The sequence below is a fragment of the Rissa tridactyla genome, chromosome 9, assembly GCF_028500815.1.
Source record: "Rissa tridactyla isolate bRisTri1 chromosome 9, bRisTri1.patW.cur.20221130, whole genome shotgun sequence".
In the NCBI taxonomy this organism is placed as follows: domain Eukaryota; kingdom Metazoa; phylum Chordata; class Aves; order Charadriiformes; family Laridae; genus Rissa; species Rissa tridactyla.
This window is the reverse complement of record NC_071474.1, coordinates 19,775,860-19,802,088: the sequence shown is the minus strand read 5'-3', so window position 1 is coordinate 19,802,088 and position 26,229 is coordinate 19,775,860. Positions and strand designations below refer to the sequence as shown.

The window sequence follows — 26,229 nt, the reverse complement described above, 5'->3', positions numbered from 1 at the left end:
TAAAAGGAACTATTCCTGTGTGCATTCTCAAAAAAACTCCATGAAGTTAAAAAAGCATCATCCTTATTTTCTCTACTGCTTCAACCTTTTTGCTGTAATTCCCACTTAATCTTTCACTGATGCTCCTTATTTATTATTAAAAAACTCAGAAATTAAAAAAATACCAAACACAAAAGTGAACATCTGAGGAAAAAATACTCTATTTTCCGAAGTGCTGAGCCATGTATAAAGTATTCCCCTCTCCCTGTTTTTAAATGTTTTAGTTGGCTAATCACTTTCTTCTTTTGTTGGTACTAACAGACATTACAGCAGTCATAGACAGCCCAGTGTAACAGATATTCCTACAATATTAACAGTATAGCGAAGTTTGCCTGCTTAACCCAGATTCTGAGTAGCATCAATGACAGCAGATATTGGTTAATATGTATAATATCTTACAGATTCAGTTTTCTCACTCAGGTGATAGAGCTCTGAGAGGCAGTGCTCTACAGCTGCAGATTACTGCTTTAGCCTTGTTTTTTAAAGAAAAGGGACTTTGATATCATTCTTATCCCTGCCTCTCATCCCATTCAACAACTCTTGAACTGGGGTTGGAACTAGATGATCTTTAAGGTCCCTTCCAACCCAAACCATTCTATGATTCTATGAACTTATTGACTAGTTGTGACCACATAGAACTGTAAAGAAAACTACATTTCTGCAAGTTTTGTGAAGGTAAGGAACCCATTAAGATAGAAAGCGCATGCCCAGGAATGTCCTGATGGAAGGAAAGGCACACCCTGCAGCATGCCTTGCATGCTATTAGACATCAGAGAAATCCCATGAGGGAGCAAGAGACAACACAAATGTCTCAGTATCTGAAAAAAAAAAATAAAAAAATGCAAGTTTACAACCAACTACAAGACATAAACCTGCACAAGAAGGCAAGTTTTGCCAGTTCTGGTGCTTAATGAACTACTCATTTCATTGAGAGAGGATAATTTGCAAAACAACCAAGACAATTACATAGCATGGCTGCACAGTAAACGTATATTTCAAACTGCCAAATGTGTTTTTGCATTGAAGAAAAGGGTGAGTAGCTCTCCAAACCAAGACACACATCTTGAAGAATGCTGAATGATGCAGGGTTCTGTAATTTATCCATTTTTTAGAGCTAACATTTTGGGGAAAGTAGCTGCAAGAGGGAGAAACTCCCATTTGTTTGGAATGGGGTTAAATCAAGAGCTCAATTTATTTATTTTTACAAGCCAATGCTTTCTAGCTTCAAGAAGTTTTGTCTGATTAGGCACTGCATGCAAAGAATCCATAGTGGGTAGTGGCTTACGATATAGGGCAGAAACAGATTTTGCTGCTACACCGGACGTTCATATGCCTATTTATGTGTCTGTCGCTAGTCAGACAAAAAAACCCACTTGGTATGAAAAAAAAGGTCAGGAAAAAAAGCTACTTGATTCACCATTATGTTCACTGCTCCCTTCAGCTCTCCTTGGAACTGGGAGGCTTTTATTTACCTAATATGAAGATTTATGGATTCATCTGCAACAGTGTACTTTGGGGAAGTCTATTCTACAAACAGATTTTTTTCAGATTCATTCTTATCTCCTTGCTTGCACATGCTTGCCCTATTAATGGTGACATGATCTCATTAACAGACATTAAAACCACAGCCTCCTCCTTACCCTTACACATAGCAGGTGGGGAATTCAGATTCCCCTTACCACAAAGCAGTTTGTGGTCTCCTGAAAAGCAAGCAATTTTAAGCAGCAAACAAAGGGTCTGACCTCACTCAGACACACTGCTTAGGACTCAAGCACAGACCATGGGACCGTAAAAGCAATCCAGCGGAGCATGCAGCACTCTCAGCTGTGTAAGACTCACAGCGAAGTGCCAGGAACTCCTCTGTTCGGCTCCCAGCACAGCCTCCAACTATCTGCATCTCTGGCTTTGGGCCCTACCCTACAAACTACCACAGCACTTCCTACTGGGTGCAGCACTACTGACTCCAGCAGCACCACTCAAAGCCACAAGCACATGGAGGCTTGAACTCTTAGAGCCCAATTACCTGACATTTCATCCTTGTGATAAGGAAGGAGGAAGAGATTAGAATAACTTACCTCTGCACAATTGTTATTTGGAGCTTTAGCCTTCCAGCCTCCAGTACAAGCTTAAGGCACCATAGGTGCCTTGCAACATGTATTTTGCTTCCCAAAAACACTTAAAGGGAAACCAGGGATCTCATCCTTTTCATTCCGGATGACTTGGCAGCAGCCAATGAATTACGCAAAAGCTTGTAATGTTACTAAGTTCTCCCCCTTATAACACAATCAAAAAAAAGCCAGAGTCTCACACCAGCACATCTTCCCTCTCCGATTCCCATTTAACTTGAAATTATTGTATGTTACTTTACCCTTTCACTACTACATGAGCTGCTGAGAAAGTCACTTGTTTTCAGTTGCTTGCTAAGGGTCCACTAATGGAGATTCTTTGGTGATCTGGAAGGCTATCTAATACCTGTCTCCTACCGAGCTCCTTGCTGCTAGAAGGATGGACAGCAACAACTTTCAGCAATATACTACAGAAAAAAGAAAGAATATGAATTATTTTTTAAGTTCTGAAGTTGCTCATTGACAGACCTCATAATTCAAATAAAGATACCTACACGTACAGAAATTAGCAATCAGTAGTGAAACATTGGGTGAAAGGATCTCTCATGAACTTGACACATCAATTTAGAAAGTTTATCACTGTATCCAAGTAAACTAACACATATTAACAGATAAGATACACAAATACATGTCAGCGTTTCCAAAAGCATGGCCTTTAGGGCTTGTTTCCTACAGAACTGTATGGGAGTTCTGCAATGATCTGACTGAAAAAAATTTTGGTTGACAATGAATAATTTTGAAAGCTCTATCATCCATTAGGGGATAGTTGCATTCTGCACCCATCTGGCAATACAATCCAGTGACAGGGACAGGTTCCTGCAATACGGCCCTCAAAGGGCCCCTCTTAGCAGCTGCAGATCCACACCAGTCCAAACCACTGCGTTTTTATACACTAGCCTAAGAGCACAGAAGAGACTGAAAGCCAATAAGTTAAGCGTATCCCAGTGAGAGACACTACACACATGTACATCTTACACAGCGATACACAGAAAGCTAACAAAAAAAAACCCAAATCACAGGAGAGCAAAATTTAAAAAATGTCCTAAAATGTGCATTTTATTCCATATCATTATACAATGTTTACATACAGGTATACTTTTAAAACTGCTCAAAGAAAGTGTGAAAAAGTGAGGCGAATATCAGTTTATAAATTCCTCCCCCTCCCCCAAATCCACACAAATAAAATACATTTTAAAACAATCTCTTCCAAATTTATGTTTTCTCCTGAATTTATTGAATCTTTCATTTCAACATGAAAAATACAATTGAATGAATACTCAAGGTGAAATGTTGACCTACACTTCTGTATTGAGTTGCAAGAACACAATTTAAAACCTTCAGAAGCCTTTACTTATCTCTGTTGCTCACATACCTTTGTTTTATTGAATTAGACAGAAAGACCAAATCCTCACAGATCAATAAAAATCTGATAAAAATAAATTACTGTGCTGGACCACTCCTGACTTGTCTGATATCAAACAAAAGGCTTCAGTAGAACCTTTTGTTCAAAATAGCACCATTTCCACCCGATCCCTCTTGAACACGGATCATTCTTCTTGCTAAAAATTGTGGTTGGCACTTGAGGTGGGACACTTTCTGCCATAGCCAGGATTCTTCAAAAGACTAAGCATACTGAATTGCTGAACTCTCTACAAAGTGTAAGTAACATTTTTGTTGGGAAATGGCACGTTTAAACCATAATGTAATATAGGTTAACCCGCATATGGCTTGCCCATTTTGGTGTTTCCCTGACCCCTGCCTGATAATTTAGCAGATGTTCTTGTGACTGTGGTGAAACTAAAATAAAGACATGTTTATGGGGTTTCACGGCAAGCAGGTGTAAAAATAATAAAACAAATAATGTGGTTGCTGCTAAGAAGGTTTTCACATGTTGTTTAACTCCAGTAAAGTTTGATCCAGCATCTGATGCATACTAAGGTTTTCTTCTTTAGCATGCGCCACTTTCTCTGTTGTGGAATTAGAAAATTAAAACATGAATAGCAGTTCTTTGGAGGCACTGATTCTCAGAACATGAAGGCATGCAAGCATCATCTCTATTGGAGGGTTTAGAAAGTTAAGAAATGTGCATGCTCATAAATACTGATGTCCCCAGACAACACAACTAGACAGAATTCCAAATTAATAAAACAAATGGCAAGTAATGCAAGTTTAGAACTGTTTACAGCTGCATTTGTTAAGAAAATGCACTGCCAACAGAGACACAATTATTACGTGTTCTGGAAGCTCTTTGCTTATAGGAATGTGGGGTGATGAATGGCTTTTTTTTTTTTTAAAGTAGGGCAATAAAGAAAATAATTAAGTTCCTTGCAGAACCATACTTTAAGTTTCATGTAATTCAGAACTTGCAAAGATAAAAAAAAAATCAAAATTAATATCTTCTTTAGTGAGGTGACCTCTAAGAAATTTATTTCTTCTAGAAAATAAATATAATTGAAGTTAGTAGCTTTATGTTGCATGCACACTTTTATAGGACAGTCATTTAACACACTTATTTGATACAATAAATGAGCACAATATTCTAGAGCTGCATCCTACCAGAATCCAGTAATAGTAACTTCATACTAATGCAAGCATACCTTTAAACTGACCGGATATTTTCAGATGGAGCTCCCATTCCTAGTTGTTTTGGTTTTTTAATTTTTTTTATTTTTTTTTAAAGTCAAATACAAGCCCAATTCATAGTAATGCAAAATTATTGCATTAAAGTCTCCAGATAACAAAACAGCTATAAGCATCCTTTATGTTGGTTTCGAAATACAGAGATGTGAATCCTGGTGAACATTTTTCTCTTGTCCACGCTCTAGCAAAAATCTCAGGGCCAATTCATGATGTCAGGTAAACTGAGTGTCTCTCTACAAGGCAGGCTGTTACGTTTCGGATACTTTTTAGCTAAATGCTGTAGCTGTTTATTGAAGTGGAAAGGAGCTATTGCACAGCCAAAGAGCTTACTGCTCCTCCAAAGTAGGTGTGCATACAGATAATGAAAAGCCTCATCCAGAAGAAGCATTTTCATATTTTTCCAACAGACACTGGGAATTTCACCCATTAATTTACCACAGAATCAACAGCCTGAAGCAAATCAATTTCTAGGTTTCTTGCTTATTTCTACATTTACTGATTCATTCTGAAGGAAATTTGGAAGAAGCAGTTTTTAAACAAGTTAACATTATAGTCACACTAAAGTTTAATCCTCATTCAATGCCAGCTTTAGTTCATTAGTTAGGCGACTGTTTTGCTCAAGTTGCTGGTAGAGTTGGTCTGTACAGGCAGCAAGCGGGTTAGAAGGGAAAAAAGAGGCAGAATGAAGACAGATTAGACAGAGAAAACAGTTAAGCCAGAGTTAATAAAGAAACTGGTCACACCACAGACAGTTCAGTAACATACAGAGAAACATTTTACCTTTGTTTCTAGAACTCTAGTAATTAAGGAGCTACTCCAAGGAACAGCTATTGTAACCTATGAAGAACTGGCTAAAACCGCTGCTGCGGGGAACAGCTGTGAGACAGGTAATTGGGAACAGAAATGGAAGAACTGAAGCTGTATTCCTAGAAGAACCAAGTCCCGCTTTAATCTTTATGTACAATGTGTGGAAGATTTGTTTTATGAGTGCCATTTTTCTTTGTAAACTATTTAAGATGCAGTGGAACCTCAACTGTCAGTGGAGGGAAAGCAACTGTGTCACAGCCAGGGTAAGTAATGGCAAGAGAGATGCTGATAGCCAACTACCACTAGGTCTGACTCAGAATGTTCTCCTTTTCTGGGGAACCTGACAGCTGAAACAGTATTTTTGGTAGGGAAACATACTTCTGTCACTGGTATCAACACACTTTGACAAATTGTCCAGTTATACTTCCTAAGAAAACAAATCCAAACCTTTGGTGAAAATGAAATGGAAGCATGAAAACCTGTGCTGCTCAAATACAGCAAACGGAGAGGACGGTTCACATTCACAGTCAAAGAGGACAGCCACAGCTATGTTATGACAGTGTATTTAGCGAGACTTGTTCTGCAGAGTGAAAGAACATTCCATGATGGTTTTTGACTGTCTTGTTTCCTCAAATTGTTCATATTCTTCTCAATAGTCTAGATTCAAACTGCACTCCTGACCTCTTGATCCCAGCTTATTTCCCCTACAGGAAATGACTGTTTCTGATTCTTTTCCACAAGCTTCCTAACAGCTTCCACAGAAATCCTCTTCCCCTGCAGGCTCTGGACACAGCAATGACAAAGCTGTGCAGTGAGCTGGTCTGTAGGACATACTTGTGTGGTGAGTGGCAGCTCCTCATAGCTTCCTCCCCAGCCCAAACTCCAACAGCCAGCTCAGTAAAACCAGGGCATGTTTCAGAGCTCTGACCCTGGACTGGTAACAACTGGGTCTTGTCTCCCTTATCAGGATAACGTCACATATACATGGAAAAAACATTGAAACCTCAGAGTAACTAAAATTTCACTTTGTTTGGCTAAGTGTATTTAGTTGTTATTCAAACATGACAACATAATTTGAACTAAGAACTTGATGCTTACCTTCATCACAGAAAACTCCTCTCTTTAATTAAGGCAGAGATTTACAGTATTTCTCAACATCCAGAATGAGACTAAAACCCCCGTGTAAAGCATGGCAAGAGATTACTGAGTGCACAGTCAGCCCTTGATTGCCCACAGGCAGTCTGCCGAGGTCGCAATTTACCGCAGAGGTAGAACCAAGGGCTGGCTCTGCAGCCAGCCACCTCAGGCCAAGAAGGGAGCTCAATCTGCATCGCATTGCCCATTTCCAGTACCCTGCCCAGCGATACCTCACCCTACAGTGCAGAGAGCTGATTATGTTTCGAAGAGGGAAGATTTAAATACTGATGTTCAAGATTACTCTGTTAAAAATTACCAGGTTCCTACTTGGATTTTGCTTTTTTACTTCTAAGAAACAACAGTATTGCAAGGAGTTGAGGGGAAAAACAACACTGCTGACACAATAAACCAGAACACCCAAACGCCAAATAGATTAAGGGGTTCGAGTTGCTGTAGCATAAGTTACTCTGGCTCAGCTGAGAAGTGACGGTTGATCACGTTCCCCATAACCCTTGTGAAGTTAATCACCTTAGCATCTGTTATTTTTACAAATGCTCATCCCATTATATTTGGTTAACCTTCACACTACACATTTTACTTTTCAGTCGTACACAGAGTGTATAAACCCACTTACTGTATCTCAATTGATGAGTAGTAAGTTATTGAACTTTATTATCTGGACTCCCTGTGACTGCTGATACATATCCTGTACTTGGCCTCCTCCCCATAGCCTGTAACATTAGGACATGTGTCATGGGATAAAAACCTGGTATGAGATGAATTTACCTGAGGATGGCAGGGAGGAAGACGATGCATCCATTTGCAAGCCTTATTGGGAACAGTGTGTGGTTTTTTTTTGGGGGGGGAAGGGGGGAGTATCTAGCCCAGACTGCACTGCTGAATAATCTTGAAGTTGAACAAGAAAGCCACATTTATATTATTCTATAAGCTAAAAACTAAAACACAGCTACACTATGATGAGTTTGTTTAACTATGGTGACTTAGGAACTTTAGCAATATATACAGTAGCAGGCACAATCAGAAATCAGTCCAATTTAAACTGATTCACTTTAATGTGAACTGGAAAATAACTTCTTTCACTGTGAAAAAATGAAGTTAAAATAATGCAATTAACTCTAGTTGCAAATAACAGTACAGAAAAGCAAGGTGTCAGTATTTAATGCTTCATCCTTACTTAGGCACTGCCAAATCAGCTGAAAGCCAACGTTCAGGCTTTCAAACCTGAAATCTGTATGTTACACTTTGCAGCATAATCATTTCATTATTAGTGTAACGACGAGTTTTCCTACTCCAGTTCTGAAACATTTCTCATGAGTCTGCAATTCAAACTCTTAAGTCTGAGTTAAGCACAGGAGTGGAAAGCTACAGAAACCTCCCTGCTGAACTTCCGATCCTGTCATGCCACTCAAGACAAGTATATTGTTTAAAAAAAAAAAAAAAAGCTAGCAAGCAACAAAGCAACATCTTTGCTGAATAATCGAGGTGTGAAAGAGGGGAAAAACTTTTTTCACAAGATATTTAAAAGATTATTTCTATTTCGGGGTGAAAAAAAATTTAAATTTTTTGATATTGCCCCTTTAAATCTGTCTCAAATATCTAAATTAATGAACACATTTATATAAAGACAGGAAGTCTTCAGCATCAAGCTAGGAGAAAATTTCAGACTTTAAAGTGAAAAATCTGGTATTAACTGCTCTCTCAGCCATGCTCCCACGACCAAGTGACCCCAAGGAAGTAGTATCCTTGCAGATTTTAACCTAACAATAACAACTGAAAAAATTCCCATTACATCTATCTCATTTTATCTGCAACAGATTTTGAGAAAGACTAAGATCACAACTGGTCAGTTATGACCTCAAAATACCAAGAGCGATATTCTCATCCCATAGACTGCTATCACTGGCTTTGCATTGTCAACATTCAGGCAAAAGTGTTTGCAGAAAAAAATGGAAACACCAAAAAAAAAAGTAAATCCCTAATGGCAAAAAAAGCAATTTTTATTAATAACTGAAAGAATTATTTAAATAAATAAAAGGCAAGGGAATAGCAAAAGGGATACAGCTGGGATGTTTATTTTACATTGAGAGATGTAGAGTTTCTGTACAGCACAGCACAAACAGCATGTTCTGAGACAGGTGCTAGAGGAAGAGAGTCAACTAAGCTAGAAGACAAGACAATGAACCCATGAAACATCCAAAGCTTGGAAAGATGTTTTATCCAACCCGATGAAGATGTCTTTGGAGAAGTGAAGCAAAGAAAATTATCTGCATGAAAAGAGAAAGTGAGACAAGGGAGGAAATAAAAAAGGTGCAGTAGACTTCCAAAAAAGCAGCAACAGCACAGCAGAGCTCAGCACGCCAAGACAACTACTAGAGAAACACCACACCATGCTGGGACTGGAATGCCACAGTAATGTCATCATGTACCAGTTGAGTACATTTTAAAGTCTGTTTTCCATTTAGAGATATCTCAAACTGAAGAAATACTGTAATCTCTGTACACAGAGGAGAAAAAAAGAAATCCATTTGCTTGATAAGCCACTGAGCAAAAGCATATTTTGAGGGTGTGTGGAGAATTAAAAAAAAAAATAAATGAAAAAAATCAAAGCATACAAAGCAGACAACACTAGATCCCTACTAAAAAGTTGGGTGAGAGAGGGAGGGAAATAATGAACAGATATAGGGATGAAAAAAACAAAGAAAAAACATTTAAAATATGGATGCATGCAAAATACATTTCACGCTATGAGCAAAGCCTATGCCTTGCTGAAAGCATGCTAGCTTCCTAAAAGGAATGCTGGGACTAAACATCGCACCTCACAAGCACTTGAGAGCCACAACCCTTCCGCTTTCCCACGTCAACCACACACGGTTCATGCACGTGAAAGGTATGAGCATGGGAAGGTGGATTTAGCATAGTTGACCTCTGTTCAGAGTTTTAGATTGACGGAAGAAGAGTCAGTTTGTATCAAACACTGCACAGACTAGTCACATCTTACAATTGATCCCTCTCCTGCTTTCCTGCCCCCTAATACACATATTACCATATTTTTGTATATGCAAATTAACTTACTACTACCCTGCACAAAATACACAGAAGCAACCTACAATTCAATTGTCACTTTTATGGGTTTAAATTACAAAATATTTTAAATCGATTTCCACACTTGTAATTTAGTGATAACAGCTGAAGTCTTCCGAGCAGTTAAGGAAATTTAGATAAACACTTTCCACTGTCAGTAATAGAGAATACGTCCACATCTAAACTTCTTTGATACTTTTGTAGGAACTTTGCCAGAGAAAAAACTGACATCAGAAGAATACACTCTGAATGCAACAAGTACTGAGGCAATTTCCTTTGGTAAACTGAACACGGTGGGTTTGGTAGACACTGCTTGAACAGAGGTGAACTGAAAGGATAAATGCAGAGCTACAAACAAAGGGCAACCACAAGACAGAAGGGTTGCAGATACAGAATGAAAGAGTACACACGAGCTTATTAGGCAGCTTACAAAATCACCATGAGTATTTACCAGGCTAGGCACAACACTCACCCACACTCTGCCACGGTAAAGAAATTGTTCATGGTATTTTGTACACCTAGTCTCGCTAAAGGAATGCGTCTCCCACTACAGAGGGAGTATAATTTCACAAGGCCGGAACTGCGCAATAAATGAGGGCAGGGAAGCAGGTGCAGGCACAAGCTGGGAAGACATTTACATGGAAGTCATATCGTTGAGAGCGTGGTCCAGCTCCTCACTGATGGCTTTGTACTTCAGTTTCTGAGCATATAGCTCATCTAACAGTCCCCCAAGGGAAGGCAGAGGCGTGCAAAGAAATGGAGCGTGATCACGGGATGGAAGGTGAAGGTGGTGGCATGGGATACCATCCAGAAGCCATAGGAAAGGGGAAGAGCGCACAGAAAGAGGTGTTCCGACAGACAAAACAAAAGAAATATTACAAAATTAGAGAAGAATAAAAAAAAAAAATCAACAGTGAATAGTTTTATGTGACAAGTTCATTAACTGCACTGCCAGTGGGGCAACCTCTGATATAGAGAAAACGAAGGAGAGAAAGTGTATAAGGGAAGAAAAATCCATGATTCGCTGCCCTGGATTTTTGTTTTAACACACATTAGAAGGGCACACAGGAGATAGGGAGAAAAGATCCAAATATGGGGCTCGAGGAGGATGCTACCATTTATTTCCTACCACTTTTTTTTTTTGCTTTTTTTAAAAACCTCTCTGGTTTGTGTGATGTCATAAACTGTCTCCTATAGAGAATTTTGTTCCTTCTAAACATTTATCTTTCTTCTGTTTCCTTCCTGAGTCAGTGATCATAAATTTTCAGCAGCTACCTAGATATTTCATACCCTTTATGCAGAAGTCAGCCTACCACGCCAAGCAACCAAGCTTCTTAAAATCCTAGGCTTAGTGTAATGCACGTAAATTGTAAACTCCACATAATTGTTAATTACAAAGCACTACTGAACTATTATCTCCAGAGGAAGAAGGCACATTCTACTATTCTACTGCAGTTCTGAAAGATTTATCTAAACCTTAAAACAAACTCTCTGAAGTTCAACAAGCTATCCTTCTGATTACGCATACAATCCATTAGCTTTACTGAAAAACAGCAACTGGTCTATGTCACAAACCGCCTGCCTTGACTCAGACTTATCGCAGTCATAAATTAGGTTTAGCTTGCTACATTCCTAATTATTACAAACATAACACAGCTCTTCATCAGCTTTTTAGTAAGATAATAATAATACTTACCATCTAATAATTTACCCTATACATTTATATACCTCCAAGTAGAAGAATAAAAAGCGAAAAAATGAAAGGAGTCTTGAGAGCATGAGAGAAAAAGGAACAGGCAAGAGCAAAACATTGTTCACCTGACGCATTTAAGTTGTCAATACATTTCAATTGGAAAACATTTTGCCTATTTTACTCTTTAGGCAGACCCATTTATACAAGCAGGACAAGTTGGGTGAGTAGAATTGTGTACTAGAAAAAAACCCCAACACACCAGGAGAATAAATGGTCTGTATTTCTATAGTAAGTGAGAAAAACAAAATCCCATACCTTCTAGGTCATCAATGCTCTTCTCCAGCTTGGTTACTGACCTCTCAGCAAACTCAGCACGGGTCTCAGCCTGAAGTCGAGACAAATACAGACTACTTTAGGAAACACGCACATAGTATTTATGAATAGAAGAGCAACAATTCAAATGAGGAAAAAGTACAATGGGAAGAGGCAAATAATAAGGCGATATTAATTTTTAGGAGAGACATTTAACAGTAAACTGTCTCCAGAATGACATGTTCATCCTTACAGCATCAAAGTAGCATTTATATTAAAAGAATCAAAGTTGCATTGGAAGATCTGTTGTAAAGAACAGCTCTAATTTTACCTCCTTCAGTTTGTCAGTCAGTACTTTGATCTCCTCTTCATATTTGTCTTCTTTCTGCGAGTACTGTAATTAGAAGGAGGATCCCTGATATTAGACCAGGTATTCTAAATATACAAAAAAATACCACATTCGAGACCCTCTTCTAATAAATCAACCGTATACAGGAAATTAATATGGCTATAACTAAATTAATTCCACTTGCCAGACTGTGTTAATGCAGTTTATTACAATAGACAAACCTCCCTTGAGTTATATACTAGTGCTATATGGTGGGAACTTTGAGTGGAAATTAGTACTACGGTTTTAAAGAGGAGTGGCATTTAGAGAAATGCTAACTTCGGTTAGCACAGAAGTGCCATTTTGAGGGACATTATAAATAATATTTAATCCTGTCAGACTACTTCATAGAACATGTGGTCAAATATTACTGACCTATTTGGAACTAGAAGGAATGCCAGGTTCCGATAAGAGCCAAATACGAATCGAGTAGTAAGTGCAAATGCTTCTACTGACAATGGCCTTGCTGAAATACTGCAAAGGGATCAACGTATAGAGAAAACCCCACAGGCCAATCCAGATGACAACATAAGGGACACATTCTCACATAAGTCTCTAGCCTACCTTCTCAGCCTGAGCCTCCAGCGACTTCAGGTTGTTGGTCACAGTTTTCAACTCCTCTTCAAGCTCAGCACATTTGCTGTTATTTCGGAAGGAAGGCAGGAAAGGGGCGGATGGAAGATTCAGTCAAGCAAAAGAAACAGGAGAAAATAGGGGGGAAAGATAGAGAAAAATGAAAAAAATTACAGAGCAAAAGAACGGCCTCAAAAGCAGCTGAATCCATCACAGATTGAAAGCAACTCTTTACGATGCCAAATTCCATTTCAAGTGTACATTAAGACGACGATGACACAGAAATTATCTACAGTCCTTGGCTTACACAAAAATATTGACATAGCCTTTACACATGAGACAGTTCAGCTTCTTTTTGGCTGCACAAGAGATCAGTTTTAAAGGTAAAAATGAACAAATAAACAAAAAAAAGAGACCAAAGAAAACCACCAAAGCAAGATGCAAAGAGAGTAAAGAGCGTAGTGAGGACTTAGTTGTTACTACTGAGTGAGCTAACCAGCTACGGAAGCTGAAAGACTTGGGTTGCAGTTAAACCTAAAAACTGTTTATTAGTATCAGTACCTTATCCTCTGCAGCCATTAATGCTTTCAAGGTCTGATCCATTATTCTTAACTGTTCTTCCAGCTGTCGGACTTGGCTGTTAGTGAACACATGAAATGCACAAAAGCCATTCACAAAATCAGTGTGCAGGTACAGCATGCAGTGACAAAACACACACGCGCACACACATATGAACACATTTACTTTGGCGCTATTTATTTCAACCATTAGAGTACATGAGCAAAACATAGCTTTGCGCTCAACACACAGTGTAGTGCCAATGTTTCATGCTGTTACAGTGGTCTTGTAGCACCTCACACATCGCGGGGCAGCTCAACACTTACCTTTCTGACAGTTCAGCACGTTCCTCAGCCCGCTCCAGGTCACTCTCAATGATCACAAGCTTGCGAGCCACCTACAAGAAAAGGCAAAGGACAATCAGGGACATTATGTTGTTGTAGCACATGCTGCCCGTTCTGTAACGTACAAAGCAGGGAGCTGGGCCTCTCTCCATTTTTTGGAGATGCGAGTTGTGATTATGTGACATCTTCGTTATTCATTTGAGTCTTTGTTATCTGACATTTTTCAAGACTTCTCTTTCATTGACCAAAAGGCGACTGAAAAATATTTTTCTCCCTAAGAGACCAGGGAATACTCTCAACTGTTTTAATGCAAAGATCTGAGCACAGATCTCTTGCCACCTTGTCCTCTGAGGTATCTGGGTGCCCATTTTTCCTTCCACAGCTGTGAAGAGTGGCGTATGTGATATTTCGAACTTAAAAGGCAAAGGGAAAAAAACAAAAAGAACTACAGGTGCAGCCTAAAGGGCTTTAGAAAGAGATGACCTGCACTCAATAACTGACCTCTTCATACTTGCGGTCAGCCTCTTCAGCAATGTGCTTAGCCTCTTTAAGCTGGATCTCTTGGATTTCCATCTTCTCTTCATCCTTCTGGGCTCTATTTTCAATGACCTTCATTCCTCTGAAAGACATGAAAAACAGGAACCTCAAGCTTCAGGGCTTGCCAGTTTATCTCCAGCTCTACTACTACTGGAGTGCAACTTTCAGAGAGGGCAACTTTCAGAGAGGCGTATTAAGGTGAACAAAGTATGTCAGATACTCGATTCTTCATACCGCAGATCTAGTCCTGTGCATTCACACTTCAGAAGTTCAAAGGAAAGAAGCACATCTTAGGAAGAAACAAAATCTAATTTGTTTAGCTCTTACCACAGTTCAGCTACACTATTCTTTTTCATTTTAAATTGAAGGAAAATTGATCTTACAGAAAGCTAAATAAAGGGTCTTGCTTCTAAAGACGTAATAAGATGACTAAAGACATCTGTGCTTTTACACTCATCGTGAAACAGCAAGTTAGTACCCCTACAGGACTGACAGGCATTATGTTTACGGGCCAAACAGATTCCTGTGAGTTTTGCCCGGTCAGAGCCCTAGAGCACTGAAGCCCTCTGTGCTCTGCATAAGCAAAATTTAACTCCTTCATAACAGAAAACATTGCGTATTGCATGTTTGACCCAGATTCAACTATTTCACAATGAACTGAGTCTCAGGTGCTTTTCTTTTCAACAGGCCACATCATTAGTAAGGTAGAAATACACATGCAGAACACGTAGGATTCTTTCCCAATAAAAGTTACTATCACAGATATAAAATACAATTTGTAGAAGTAAAAGAGAAGATCTTCCAAAGCCACAAATCTTGAGTTCCTAACTTACATTAAATACTTCTGGAAATGCTAGCCTAAATCTGAAGGAATTGGCATGCTCGCTCTCCTTTGCTCACCTCCACACATCAATCTCCCCAACAGGAGAACCAAAGCCTCTTCCAGCACTTTGCTATTCTCCAGGTGAGATTTTCTACCCACATTGAAATCAAAAATCACCCAACAGCACAAGAGTACACATCACCCTCAAAAAGTTGTTGTCCAAATAGAGAAGTCTGGGCTGGGCCAAGTAGTTTTCCCAGGATGTGGCATGATACATCAAAAGCCCTACCCTACTTAAATCTTATCTTTGCAACTGAGACACAAAAAAGAATTCAAGCCTACACATTTTGGACATCCCTACAGACAAGCTGTAACCAAAGTCCATGAAGGCAAAGGAAGAGTGGATTACACATGTTCAGAGACATAGGAGTGGTTTAATTTATTTCCCTAACCCACACCCTGGCAATTACCATCTTTGTCATAAGGGTAACGATCCGTTCAAGAATGGCCCCACCCACCTTTCACTCTCATCTGCAGCCTTCTCAGCCTCCTCCAGCTTCTGCAGGGCAGTAGCCAAGCGCTCCTGAGCCCGATCCAACTCTTCCTCAACCAGCTGGATGCGTCTGTTCAGAGAAGCTACTTCGCTCTCAGCCTAAGCACAGTAAGAACAGAAATTAATTCATAATAAGGCACACCACCTCTTGTAAAAGACTATCCCACGTACCTGCTAGTGCCATCTAACAGCACTTCAGTAATTTCTGACTTCATCCACTAAAATGACCATGCAGAGAGATGCACATGCCCTCATTGAATTGTAAGGTTATTGCTTAACGGAGGAAAAAGTGATTAATGCTTCCTTTAAATGAAGCACATTAAGGACTGTACAATTTGTACTAGAAAGAACTGCACTGGAAGAATTATGCATCGTTCTCCAAATATTTTCTGTAATTGTATTTGCAGACATGAATCAATTATAGTCTCCCACCCCTTTTTTATCAAATCAACACAAATTAATTACCCAATTCTTCTATGATATCCTAAATCCTTTATTTACAACCTTTTGACACATTTTGATAAGAATTGTCCCGATGTTTCCTTGAGTTCCATAAGAAGGATTCAGCATAAACATGCAAAAATACACCTAGATCAGCATTTGCAATGAGACAGCTGACACAGAGAGAGCATGAGAACATTTAAGAAATGCCCGAATACCTACAAGTTTTGTTTACAGGCAAGCTATGCAAAAGCTGACAAAGAAGGCACCAGCAGAGGCTACATACTGGAAGGGCCCCGGTACAGGCAACAATCGCTTAAAAATATCTATTCCCCCCCCACCCATACTGCTATCCTCAAACTTCCCTCAGATTTGCCTCTCTTGCATTACCTGTTCACTTAATCTTCTGTATAACACTTGCAACTCATCTGCCTCTTATCATTACAAGCTTTTACTTCTGACTTTCTCAAACCTACACTTGCTTAAGTTGCAGGTTAAGTTCCACAACAGCTTTCTCATAGTAACCTCATTATTAAATTTAATTTCATTCAAAAGGATATTAAGCGCAAAATATATATAGAAAGGTCATTATCCTGAGAAGTTAATTACTTCCAAGAGCAACAGATACTCTTAATTAGTACTGAAAATGATCTTGCTATATATATGTGCATTTCCTATGGTGTCTAGTTGCAGGGGAGGGGGGGAACTAACCCTCTATCAAAAGTAGATACCAAAAGTATCAGTTTGGTCCTTTTTCTTTAATTAAAAATTTAAGGAACTGTTATTTGTTGCTTTTACTAAACAGAGGCATCTGGATACAGTTGGCCACAGCTAAAATTTTGACGTACGTAACATAAGTAAGAATAATTTGCACACCAGGCAAGTAAAACAACCTTTGACATAACAGTAACATTGCCCCACTAGAATGATTGGAAATAACACCTAAAAAGGGAAGCAAATATATATTTGAACATTAATAAGCACTGGCAGTGAACATGTAGAACCAGGAGTAGAAGAGACTTCATCCTTAGAGATCCACATTAACCCAAATAAAAAGATATGTAATCAAGCAACAGTACGCCAAACCTGTATTTTCAAACTTCTGGCTTTAAACAGTGAAAAAGAAAACAACTTTTAATAAATGTTACTCTTGAGAAATCTGTAATGTTACAAGTTAATTATTATCATGTCAAGACTCCTCATCGTGATAAGAACATACAATATGCTCAGAAAACACAGGGTGACTGAAGTTCAAATTTTTACTTCCTGCTGCAGTAACTCAATCAGGGTTTACCAACCAGCCTTATATGGCCCAAGTTATTCTTCTGCGGAGCAGGACTTCTCTCCTTATATGGTAAGGAAGGAAAAAACCCCAGTGACATTAAGGGGCACTCCCACAGCTAACAGACAAACATAACCTTCTGCCTTTTTGCCATAGCACTTATACACCACATATTTTTGCAATGAGCGATGACATGGCTAAGTTACCATTGGGTGTTAATTATTACTGTTGTAAGAGAGATTCTGTTTTCCAGAAGAAGGAAGAAAAATGCATTCTAAAACTGTGACTACCGACAGCCCCCTTGAGATGCATGCACTCAAACCAAAGAGATTCTTTTTTAAGGCAATGGCTGCAGTCACAGCCTTGAAACTTTTAACAATCTGGTTTAACACCAAAAGCTGTAAGCTGTGATATGTTTTGGCCACAGCTTTAGCTTTTTGATTGTTTGCGCATCTGTACCTTGCACAGGAAGAAAAAAAAACAACCCAGAACAACCCCAGCTGGTCACATGCTATACGTGTAAGGCACTGCACTAAGGGAAGGGTCAGATTCACACCTCAGCTAGCTTGCTGCAATGTTCTCAAAGCCTCTCTCCTCAAGCATGCAGAAATACAGCTGCGACAACAAAAGAAACCCACACATAACTAGCATTATAGAAGAGGTACAGCTCTACATGTGCCTGCGAGTTCAGCTTTCTGCCTTTATTCACCCCAGCACTGATCCCTCCAAACAAAAACTTAAATACCATGTAATGTACTCTGCAGAATTCCACATCATCCGCATAAACCAACTCCAAGGAAGAGACAAACATTAACCTTTAGAATCCTAAGCCTTATAGCAATGTGCTCTAATGGGAAGACTTTACCAGCAAACTGTAATCACTCCTCCAGTGCTATTTCTTCTGCCACAAAAAGTAATAGCAAAGCTTCCCATTTTAATGGGAACCCCTTAATATGTTGTTTAGAACAATACATGTTACTGAAAGTAGGAAAATCAGTGTCCTTTACTCCACAAAGCTTAGAAAATGAGTACAGATTTTTTTAAAGACAGAAACCCTTATGAAACAAATTAATGACTGTGACATGATCCCTTGCTGAAAAAAAATGGATATGTGAAGCGATCTGCAAGAATGCAGTAGTTACACAAGCTTGAGGAGCCATATTTCCCCCCTTGGGAAGATCACCTGCAAGTAATCAGAAGGCTCTTCCTTTGAACTTGCTGCCCAGAACGTACAGAAAGCCCCATATTATAAGGAAATCCAATAATCACCATTTTTTCTATTGTAATAAACTACACGAAAAAGAAATTTGTCCTTTTACTTCACTTTTACCCAACCACTGAAGACGCTAAAACCACTGCGAAGAACACTGTACGCTTTATAGCAGGAAACATTAAGTTACATCTGCCAGAATTCCCCAAGGTCAGTGGCAAGGCAAACAATAGACCTAACAGTTTTTTGCTGTAACTGCCACTCACAACTACATCTCTCTCCTACGTCAGTCTGTGCTGCTCACACTTGATCCTGTCTCTGCCTAAAACCATGCCTACCCATTCCTTTCCCATCTTAGCTAGGGGTTTTGAGAAGCTAAACATACTATAGGTGTATAGCAACAGGGGCCATATGATCATATTGCTGTGGTGTTTTCAGTGTGCGTAAGTACTTGGATGTGGCCATCTCAGGTTCAGTCCCAAGTACATAACCTCTCAACAGTTGTCAAGATGACTTCCCACAGTTGAACTCATTTGGATGGGATAAGCAGACAACTGGTATTTGGCGGGGGGGGGGGTCATAAAATTTTGCTCAGAACCTAAATACGAAGCACCCAGTCTCAAACATCTCGCCTAAGTTGAACCTAACTCCAGCTCAGCGTCTTGCTGTTGCACAGCAGACCGAGAGCAGTTTACTTACGCAAGGCAGCTCCGTCTGCCCCCCGCCCCGCCGAGGCTGCCGAGCCGGAGCGCGGCACCGCAGACCGCAGCGACCCACTCTTCACCTGCGGCCCGGGCCTGCCCGCCGGGAGCGGCGGCCTCCGCCCGCAGCGCGGGGAGGGGGCCGCGGCGGCCGGCAGGTAACCATTTTGTCGGAGGCGGCGGCCAAGGGAGCAGCCGCCCCACGAGCGGCCGGGGAGCGCCGAGGGTCAGCCGCATTCCGGCACACAGACCCGGCGACCCCGCCCGCTCCCACCGGGCCGCGGCCCTCGAACCGAACCGGGCCGGGCCGGGCGAGCGGCCCTACCTCCTCCCGCAGAGCCCGCTCCTGGTCCACCTCCCGCTGCAGCCGGCCCGCCCGCTCCTCGGCGGCGTCCGCCTGCTCCTGCAGGCTCCGGATCTTCCTCCGCACGGCCTCCAGCGAGCTCATCGCCGCCATACCCGCGTCTCCACCGGCCTGCGCCGCCTCCCTCCGCCCGCACCAGCCCCGGAAGTCCCCCCCGCGCCGCGAGGCACCGCGCACCGGGGCGGGGCTGCCGGCACCGAGCTGGGAGCGGCGGGGCGCACCGCCGGGGCGGGCAGGCTAGCAGGCCGCGGGGAGAGGCCGGTCGCGGCCGGGAGAGGGCTCTGCGGCGGGGCCGGGCCGGGCCGGGCAGCGGAGGCCGGGGGGCGGCGGCCGCGGCCAGGTGGGCGCGCGGGGCGGCAGCGCCCCCTGGCGGCGCAGCGCACACGGGCCGCCCCGGGGCCGGGACCCGCCTTTCCCCCCTAAACCGTCCCGTAACCAGCGTTATAAAGCGACACCGAGCGACCCGCTGCTGCCCCCTCCCCGGTGAAGTGGCTCTGGGGCTCAGCCCGGCTCTTGGGAGGTGAGCGATACCGGCGAGGTGAGGTTTCCTCGTCCCCCCGTGTTCACCCACCCCAGCAGCCGGCGCTCCATCTCCTGCCCCTGTCCTGTTCCTAAGGCTTGGGACTATCCACACTCGTAGGGCAAATACTGGGTCAACTGCAATGCCCCAAAGATACTCCACATTGCCAAAAATAGAGACGTCCTTAAAATATCAGATATATTCCATGCACACCATTAAATACTGCATTTACCTTGATAAAAACAAGCCAGGCACTTGCCTACCCCCCACCTGAGGGGTGACTGCAAATACAACTAGCTTCCAAACAGTGTTTTCCAGCAAAGGAAAATGGCATTGGGATTGGCTGGGAAGATCATTCTTTTCAAAAAGGGAATCTAGTAGCATTTCTCCTGCCTTCATCCTAGGCGAGCTATTTCCAAATAGTCTGCATACTTTTCCTTATAAGGAATATCTCCCCTGGATCTATATGCGGTTCCTTTGAACAGCTCAAATAAACGTCCTGCTAGGAAGCTGCCTCTCATCCACACAGCCCTACGCAGAAGACAACAGACATCTGATCCACATTATACACAAAACCCCTCTCTCCTATTCATGTTTGTTAAGTTCTTGAGTTCTCTTTCAAAGCTATACAACTTAATTGCCATACTGAAGTTAAACCTTTTTCATCCTTTGTTCATTTTAGAAGCAAAATGAGATAAAAGCATTTTTTCTTTCCTGCAAAGTTGGCTTTTATAACATTTCCCCTTCTAAAGGTATCCTTCCTACCCCTGAAATACTTTGCTTGCTTCATCTGTGGTAACTCCTCTTTTTGTTATGGCTTGAGGTTGCTTTTTAAAGCTGAGTTATAGGAAAAGGCCAGTTACCACTTTGGAAATACTGTGGTTTCACCTAATCCTGTAATTCAGGCCCAAGATATACTCAGAGAGAACCGGATTGTAGAGCAGCAGCCACAGAGACCTGGACCTTAACTGAGAGACAGTAAACTCACATGGTTCCGTGCATGCAATACATTAAATGCATTTCAGGGGCAGACAGGTGGGTGGGATGAGGGCCTGGGAGAGGCACAAGCTCTTGCATTATTACCATATAAAGTGCTGAGCTATATATATCTCCCGGCTTGCTCCCAGGGTCCCTGTCCTCTGAACTGCAAACCTAGCAAGTATCATCTTCCAGACAATTTTCTCTCATGCCAAGACAGAACTTTTCTTTGACAAGTGAAACAGTTACAGTGATTTCCAGGAAAAAAACCCCAACACCTGGGAGAAGACCTTTTACCTCAGGGACCAGTGAGTGAGCTGAACTAGTATCTAGCAGCAGTTGTAATGCATGAGTGCCTAGGAACGGCTCTCTTGAAGACAGAACTAGCAGCCCTTGCTCTTCTGGATCTCCCTCTCCATGATCTACTTGCTATTAACTCTCTGATTCTGCCTCGCTATCAAGATAGTCTTGTTCCAGCCTGAGCAGTTTTCCCCATCACCCGAATGGACAATCCAATCCACTCTTTCTTTACTTTCACACCTAGAGCCGCAAGTACACATAAAAAGCACGTGTCAAGTGAGCAGAAACCCAATCAAATGCCTCTGACAGTGTGCAAACCTCATGCAAGGAGGCAGTGCTGTGTTTCCCACCTCCCTGCCCAGGAGCTGCCTGGACCCTGCCCTCAGCAAAGCTTTGGAGCGCTGCTTGGTAGAAGTCCTGGCTGTCCTGCGCAGAGGGAGCGTGTGGTTTCTGTACCAGGGTGGTGGTGAAAGGGATGGGGGTAACTTACATCTGTGGCCTTTTTGTCAGCCAGTTCCAACTTTTCCTGTGCATCTTTAAGGGACTCGGAGTATTTGTCCAGCTCATCCTCAGTGCCCTTCAGCTTCTTTTGTAGAGCCACCAGCTCGTCCTCCAGCTGTGATACGGGTGGAAAGTGGTGGAGAGGGGAGGGCGGGCAGGAAAAGGTGCAGCAGGCAACGTGATCGTGCAAAGGGAGAAGTGCGAGTGCAGAAGAGACAGAAAAGGACAGACGGACAGGGAGAGAGAGAAGGAGAGACAGTTAGATTCTCTTTGCTTGTGGCAAGGGCACGATACCTTGGCAGCATTCTCCTCTGCGGAGAGGAGGCTATCCTCAGACTTGTGTAGCTCTTCCAGTACTTGGTCCCTTGCATCCTCCGTCACATGCAATTGCTTTTCCAATTGCACAATGTCATCCTCTAACTAGGTGCACAAGAGGAAATACAATGCACAAATATGTTTCTCCTGGGCTTAGAAAAGTGGGAAATGTATTTTTAAATCCCTCTCCCCTCCTCCCTCAGAATCTCCCAGAAATGTGCAACAATGTGCTCCCCTCCCCCGAAAGAATAAAGCCCCAGGTGTAAAGGAGGGGAGTTGGAGAAGGCCAGGAAAATGGGACACGCATCTGGAAAGGGAGGGGAGGCACAGCTGGAATGGGACAAGTCCGCTGGATGGTGCTGGACAGGACGAACACAGCTTTAAGTGTCCTTTACCAAATCTCAGCACGTCTGTCCATTGCTAACCAGGTGCTCGAGGCAGCCTCTCCCAGCCGTGCCCTGATGACAAAGGCACGGAGGCCATGCGGCCGTCCCAGGGCTCCGCTCCCCAGCTTGGGGTGCTGGAGGCGGAGGGAACGAGCTCCTGCTGGGCCCCCGGCAACCTCCAGCGTGAAGCTCACCCTTAGGAAAAGTTCAACCAGTTCTGCGGGGTGGTGGGAATAAAACAAGGTACATTGGGAGGAAAAAAAAAGAAAAGAGAGAGAGAGGAGTCGTCTGGAAAGACTTGCGCCCCGGCGCTGGCGGCGCCGGGCCCTCGGTGCAGACCTGCTTGCTTCTCTCCTCCGCTGCCTTCTTGTCCGCCTCGGCTTGCTCGGCTCTGTCCAAGGCGTTCTCCTTGTCCAGCTTCAGCATCTGCATCTTCTTCTTGATGGCATCCATGGCGGCGGTGGGCTAGGGCGCGTCCCTGCGCGAACTGCACCCGAAAGCAAAACTTGCAAAGCTGCGGGACAGCCCCCGAGGCCGAGACCCAGCCGCGGCCCCCGAGGGAGCGGCGCGGAGCGGCGCGGAGCTGCCGGGCGGCGGGGCCGACGGGTGCGGGACGGGGCGCCGGCGGAGTGCAAGCGGTGGGCAGGGAGCGCCTCACAGATATGTACTTTCCCAGGGGGCTGACTGCATTCCTCAAGACATCCAATACTTTTTTGGAAAGGGCTTTTTTTTTTTTTTTTTTTTTTTTTCCTCCCTCCCTCCCCCGTTCGTCCCTACCCCTTTCCCTCTCTCACTCGGCTTTTTTCGGAGGCTCAGCGCTCCCATTCGCTGCCGCCTGCCATTTGACCGTAGATATGACTATATATGGGATGCCATGGGCGAGGTAAGGCGGGGGAGCAATTTGTTCCCATTTCCAAATAGGCTGGACGGGACGTTTCGCTGCTACTCCTGGGAGGAGACAAAAAAAGAAAAAAGCAGCAAACCGGAGCCCAGGGAGCGGAGGAGACAAAAAAAGAAAAAAGCAGCAAACCGAAGCCCAGGGAGCGGAGGAGACAGGGGCGCAGGCTGCTCGGGGCGGGCGAGGGTCGGGGTGACACCAGCCCTGTGCTGGAGCCGTCCCCACCCGTGGAAATCCATCTGTTTTAAAGCAGGAGGGTAGCGGACCCCCACGACCGCAATAGGCGGGGGGAACACGCGGGGCTGCGGACGGCTGGCGGGGCAGTAAGGGGTTAACTTCATGCACGTAGGGAATGAATGCGTTTTAAGACCTTCCCCCCGGCAGCCAGAGGCAGGGGAGAAGGAGGAGGGGGCATCTCTACCGAGCAGCCTGCCTGCAGCAAGTGCGGGCGGCGGAGTGCCCGCCCGGCCCGTACAGCGCCGAGCACCAAGACCAGACTTGGCGGAGAGGCCGTGGCCGGGCGGGCAGGGCTGGGCTTCCGCCGGAACCCACAGCCGTGGGGAAGGGGATGAGGTGCCACCCGGACCCCCGGGGCAGGGGACCATCGGGGACACTTGGAGGGCTCTCTGCTCCTCGCCGGGCCAGAGCAGCGCTACCAGCGGCAGCCACTGGTTCCCAGGTCTAACCCCCTCCTCTGCTGTACCTCGCTGGGACTTGTGCCTCTGCAGGGAGAGGAGCAAGGGCCGCAAACACTGAATTAATGAAAAAAGGCAGAGGAGTCACAACGCCCCTCACCTGGGACAGTGGCGGGTCGGCTGGGCCCTCCTGGGGTAGGCAGAGCTGCGAGGGATGGAGCCCAGAAGCTGGGACAGAGAAACTGGCTGGAGAGTTGGCTTGCACCCTCAGCCACAACACCAGCAAGAGACAGGCAGCAGAGAGAGAGACAATTAACAAAATAACATATAATTAAGTGGAGACCTATTTTTGCTTCTGGCGGGTCTCTCACAGGCTCATCAGCACAATGAGCAAGACACAACACGCTCTGTCCCCACGACGCACGCTCCCTTGTGCAGCGCAGAAAGTACACGGACGTGCACTAGCCCCACAGGATTTGGGTTGCACAAAGAGAAAATTAAGCAGCCTCTTTGTCTGCGCTCAGTCCTTGCAGCAGAAAATTCCTCCCTGGTGCTGTCACTGGATTGTCTGAACTGATGTTACTTTGCAGCAGGAGGGAATGTCCTACGGCTTCTGGCCTGCTGTCCTTGCCAGGGCAGAGAGGGCTGGATTTGCAAAGCAGGCCTTAGAAGCCAGCTCCTGCAGAGCTTAAACAAGCTGCACCATGAAGCTTCTCAAGATAGCAAAGCCCCCCGATAAGGGTTCAGACCAACAGTTATCTTCCCCTGCTCCTGAGAAAGGCCACACTGAATTCAGCTGTGGACTACGCAGAGTTCAGAGCCTCGCAGCTGGGTGCAGGGATGCATGGGCATTGCTACTAGACAGCATGGAGGACCACCGGCAAAGTAGAAGCTTTCCTTATGCCTACTGAAAGAAAAGATGATTTCTCACTGCATTCCTTTCTCCCCGCAATGGTTTAATAACCAAACTCCCATGACAAGAATAGTAAAATAATAGTAATGCTAGTAAAAAATATGAAGTAAAATGTTTCTGGAGAGTGAAATTATCTTTTCTATACAGACAATATTGTTCATTCATCCCTACCTAACCATTCCAATAAAACACTATGTAAACCCATCAAAATATAAACAGCATTGCACTGCCACAGAATGTTTAAAACCACCACAAAACAAAGTATTGAAAAAGTCTGCAGATTTAGTCCTAGCCAACTCTAAAGTGTAGTTTTTCTCTTTGCACTTATCTTGCTTTTACAATATAGCCAATTAGAACAGATTAGGGCCCTTCTGAGGTAAGTATAGTGAATATTTAAAAGACACCTAGTTACATATTATTCAACAACCTGACTGTATTATGAAATTTATCAGTGTATTTTGTTCCTAGTTTAGGTGAACTTACTCCTCTGCCACAAAAAAATCCTTAAAAATTGTAGAGTATGATGGCTGGGAATTCACTGAGGTAGCTCTTCTGGCTTTGGGGAAAGCAAATGTCTTGCGAAATTAAATAAACAGTATCCTGTCTGGCTAATGTGGGAGTGGTGCTGATAGGTTCTTAAAGAATTCTTGTGCTGCTCCATTTTTCTAAAAGAATGTTAGTCATGACATGGGAGCCTCTGGGATACGTGAGAAAGTATGAGATATGGGGAAAAGGAAAGGAACTCAAAATTTTTTTAAAAAAATACCTGGAGGATGCTATCACCACCACAGAAAAACAAAATCTTGAGGTTCCACTTACATGACAATGTCCAATTGGTTTATATCAAGATGATCCTGTATTAATGGAGCAGAACTGGCTGATGGTGATTTAATTTGCTCTCCCTTGTAGAGAGAATATGAAAAGTACAGACGTGTGTAAACATGCTTGCTATACCTTTCATTAACAATTTCAATTGCTTGGAAATTTCTGTTCCAGCTGGCTAAGAAAGATAGGCTTGGAAATCAAATAGCTTGTATAGCCTCTCCCTCTTTAATTGATATGTGAAGAAAGACTGTATACAAATTATTTTTGCATGCTGAAAAAGAAGGCAGCACAAACTTTGCTTTTCTGCCATAATAACAGTGCTGTAATG

General features: G+C 43.2%; 1 protein-coding gene across 4 annotated transcripts; it reads right to left on the bottom strand.

Moving 5' to 3' along the window:
- Positions 1 to 3,205: 3,205 nt before the first annotated feature.
- TPM1 (tropomyosin 1) lies at positions 3,206 to 23,280 on the bottom strand. 4 transcript variants are annotated; one of them, XM_054214394.1, is made up of 10 exons: positions 22,970 to 23,277; positions 21,919 to 22,044; positions 15,598 to 15,731; positions 14,221 to 14,338; positions 13,702 to 13,772; positions 12,809 to 12,884; positions 12,188 to 12,250; positions 11,860 to 11,929; positions 10,490 to 10,568; positions 8,827 to 9,034 (listed from the first exon to the last, which is right to left on the bottom strand). In XM_054214394.1, the coding sequence occupies exons 1-10, from the start codon at positions 23,081 to 23,083 to the stop codon at positions 9,031 to 9,033; spliced, it is 855 nt and encodes a 284-aa protein (XP_054070369.1). In that variant the 5' UTR covers positions 23,084 to 23,277; the 3' UTR covers positions 8,827 to 9,030. The 4 variants fall into 4 exon arrangements, with proteins under 4 accessions (XP_054070370.1, XP_054070372.1, XP_054070369.1 ...); XM_054214395.1 differs by lacking the exons at positions 8,827 to 9,034; positions 10,490 to 10,568 and adding an exon at positions 3,206 to 4,132 and having other exon boundaries at positions 22,970 to 23,280; XM_054214396.1 differs by lacking the exons at positions 21,919 to 22,044; positions 22,970 to 23,277 and adding an exon at positions 19,592 to 19,738.
- Positions 23,281 to 26,229: the final 2,949 nt, after the last annotated feature.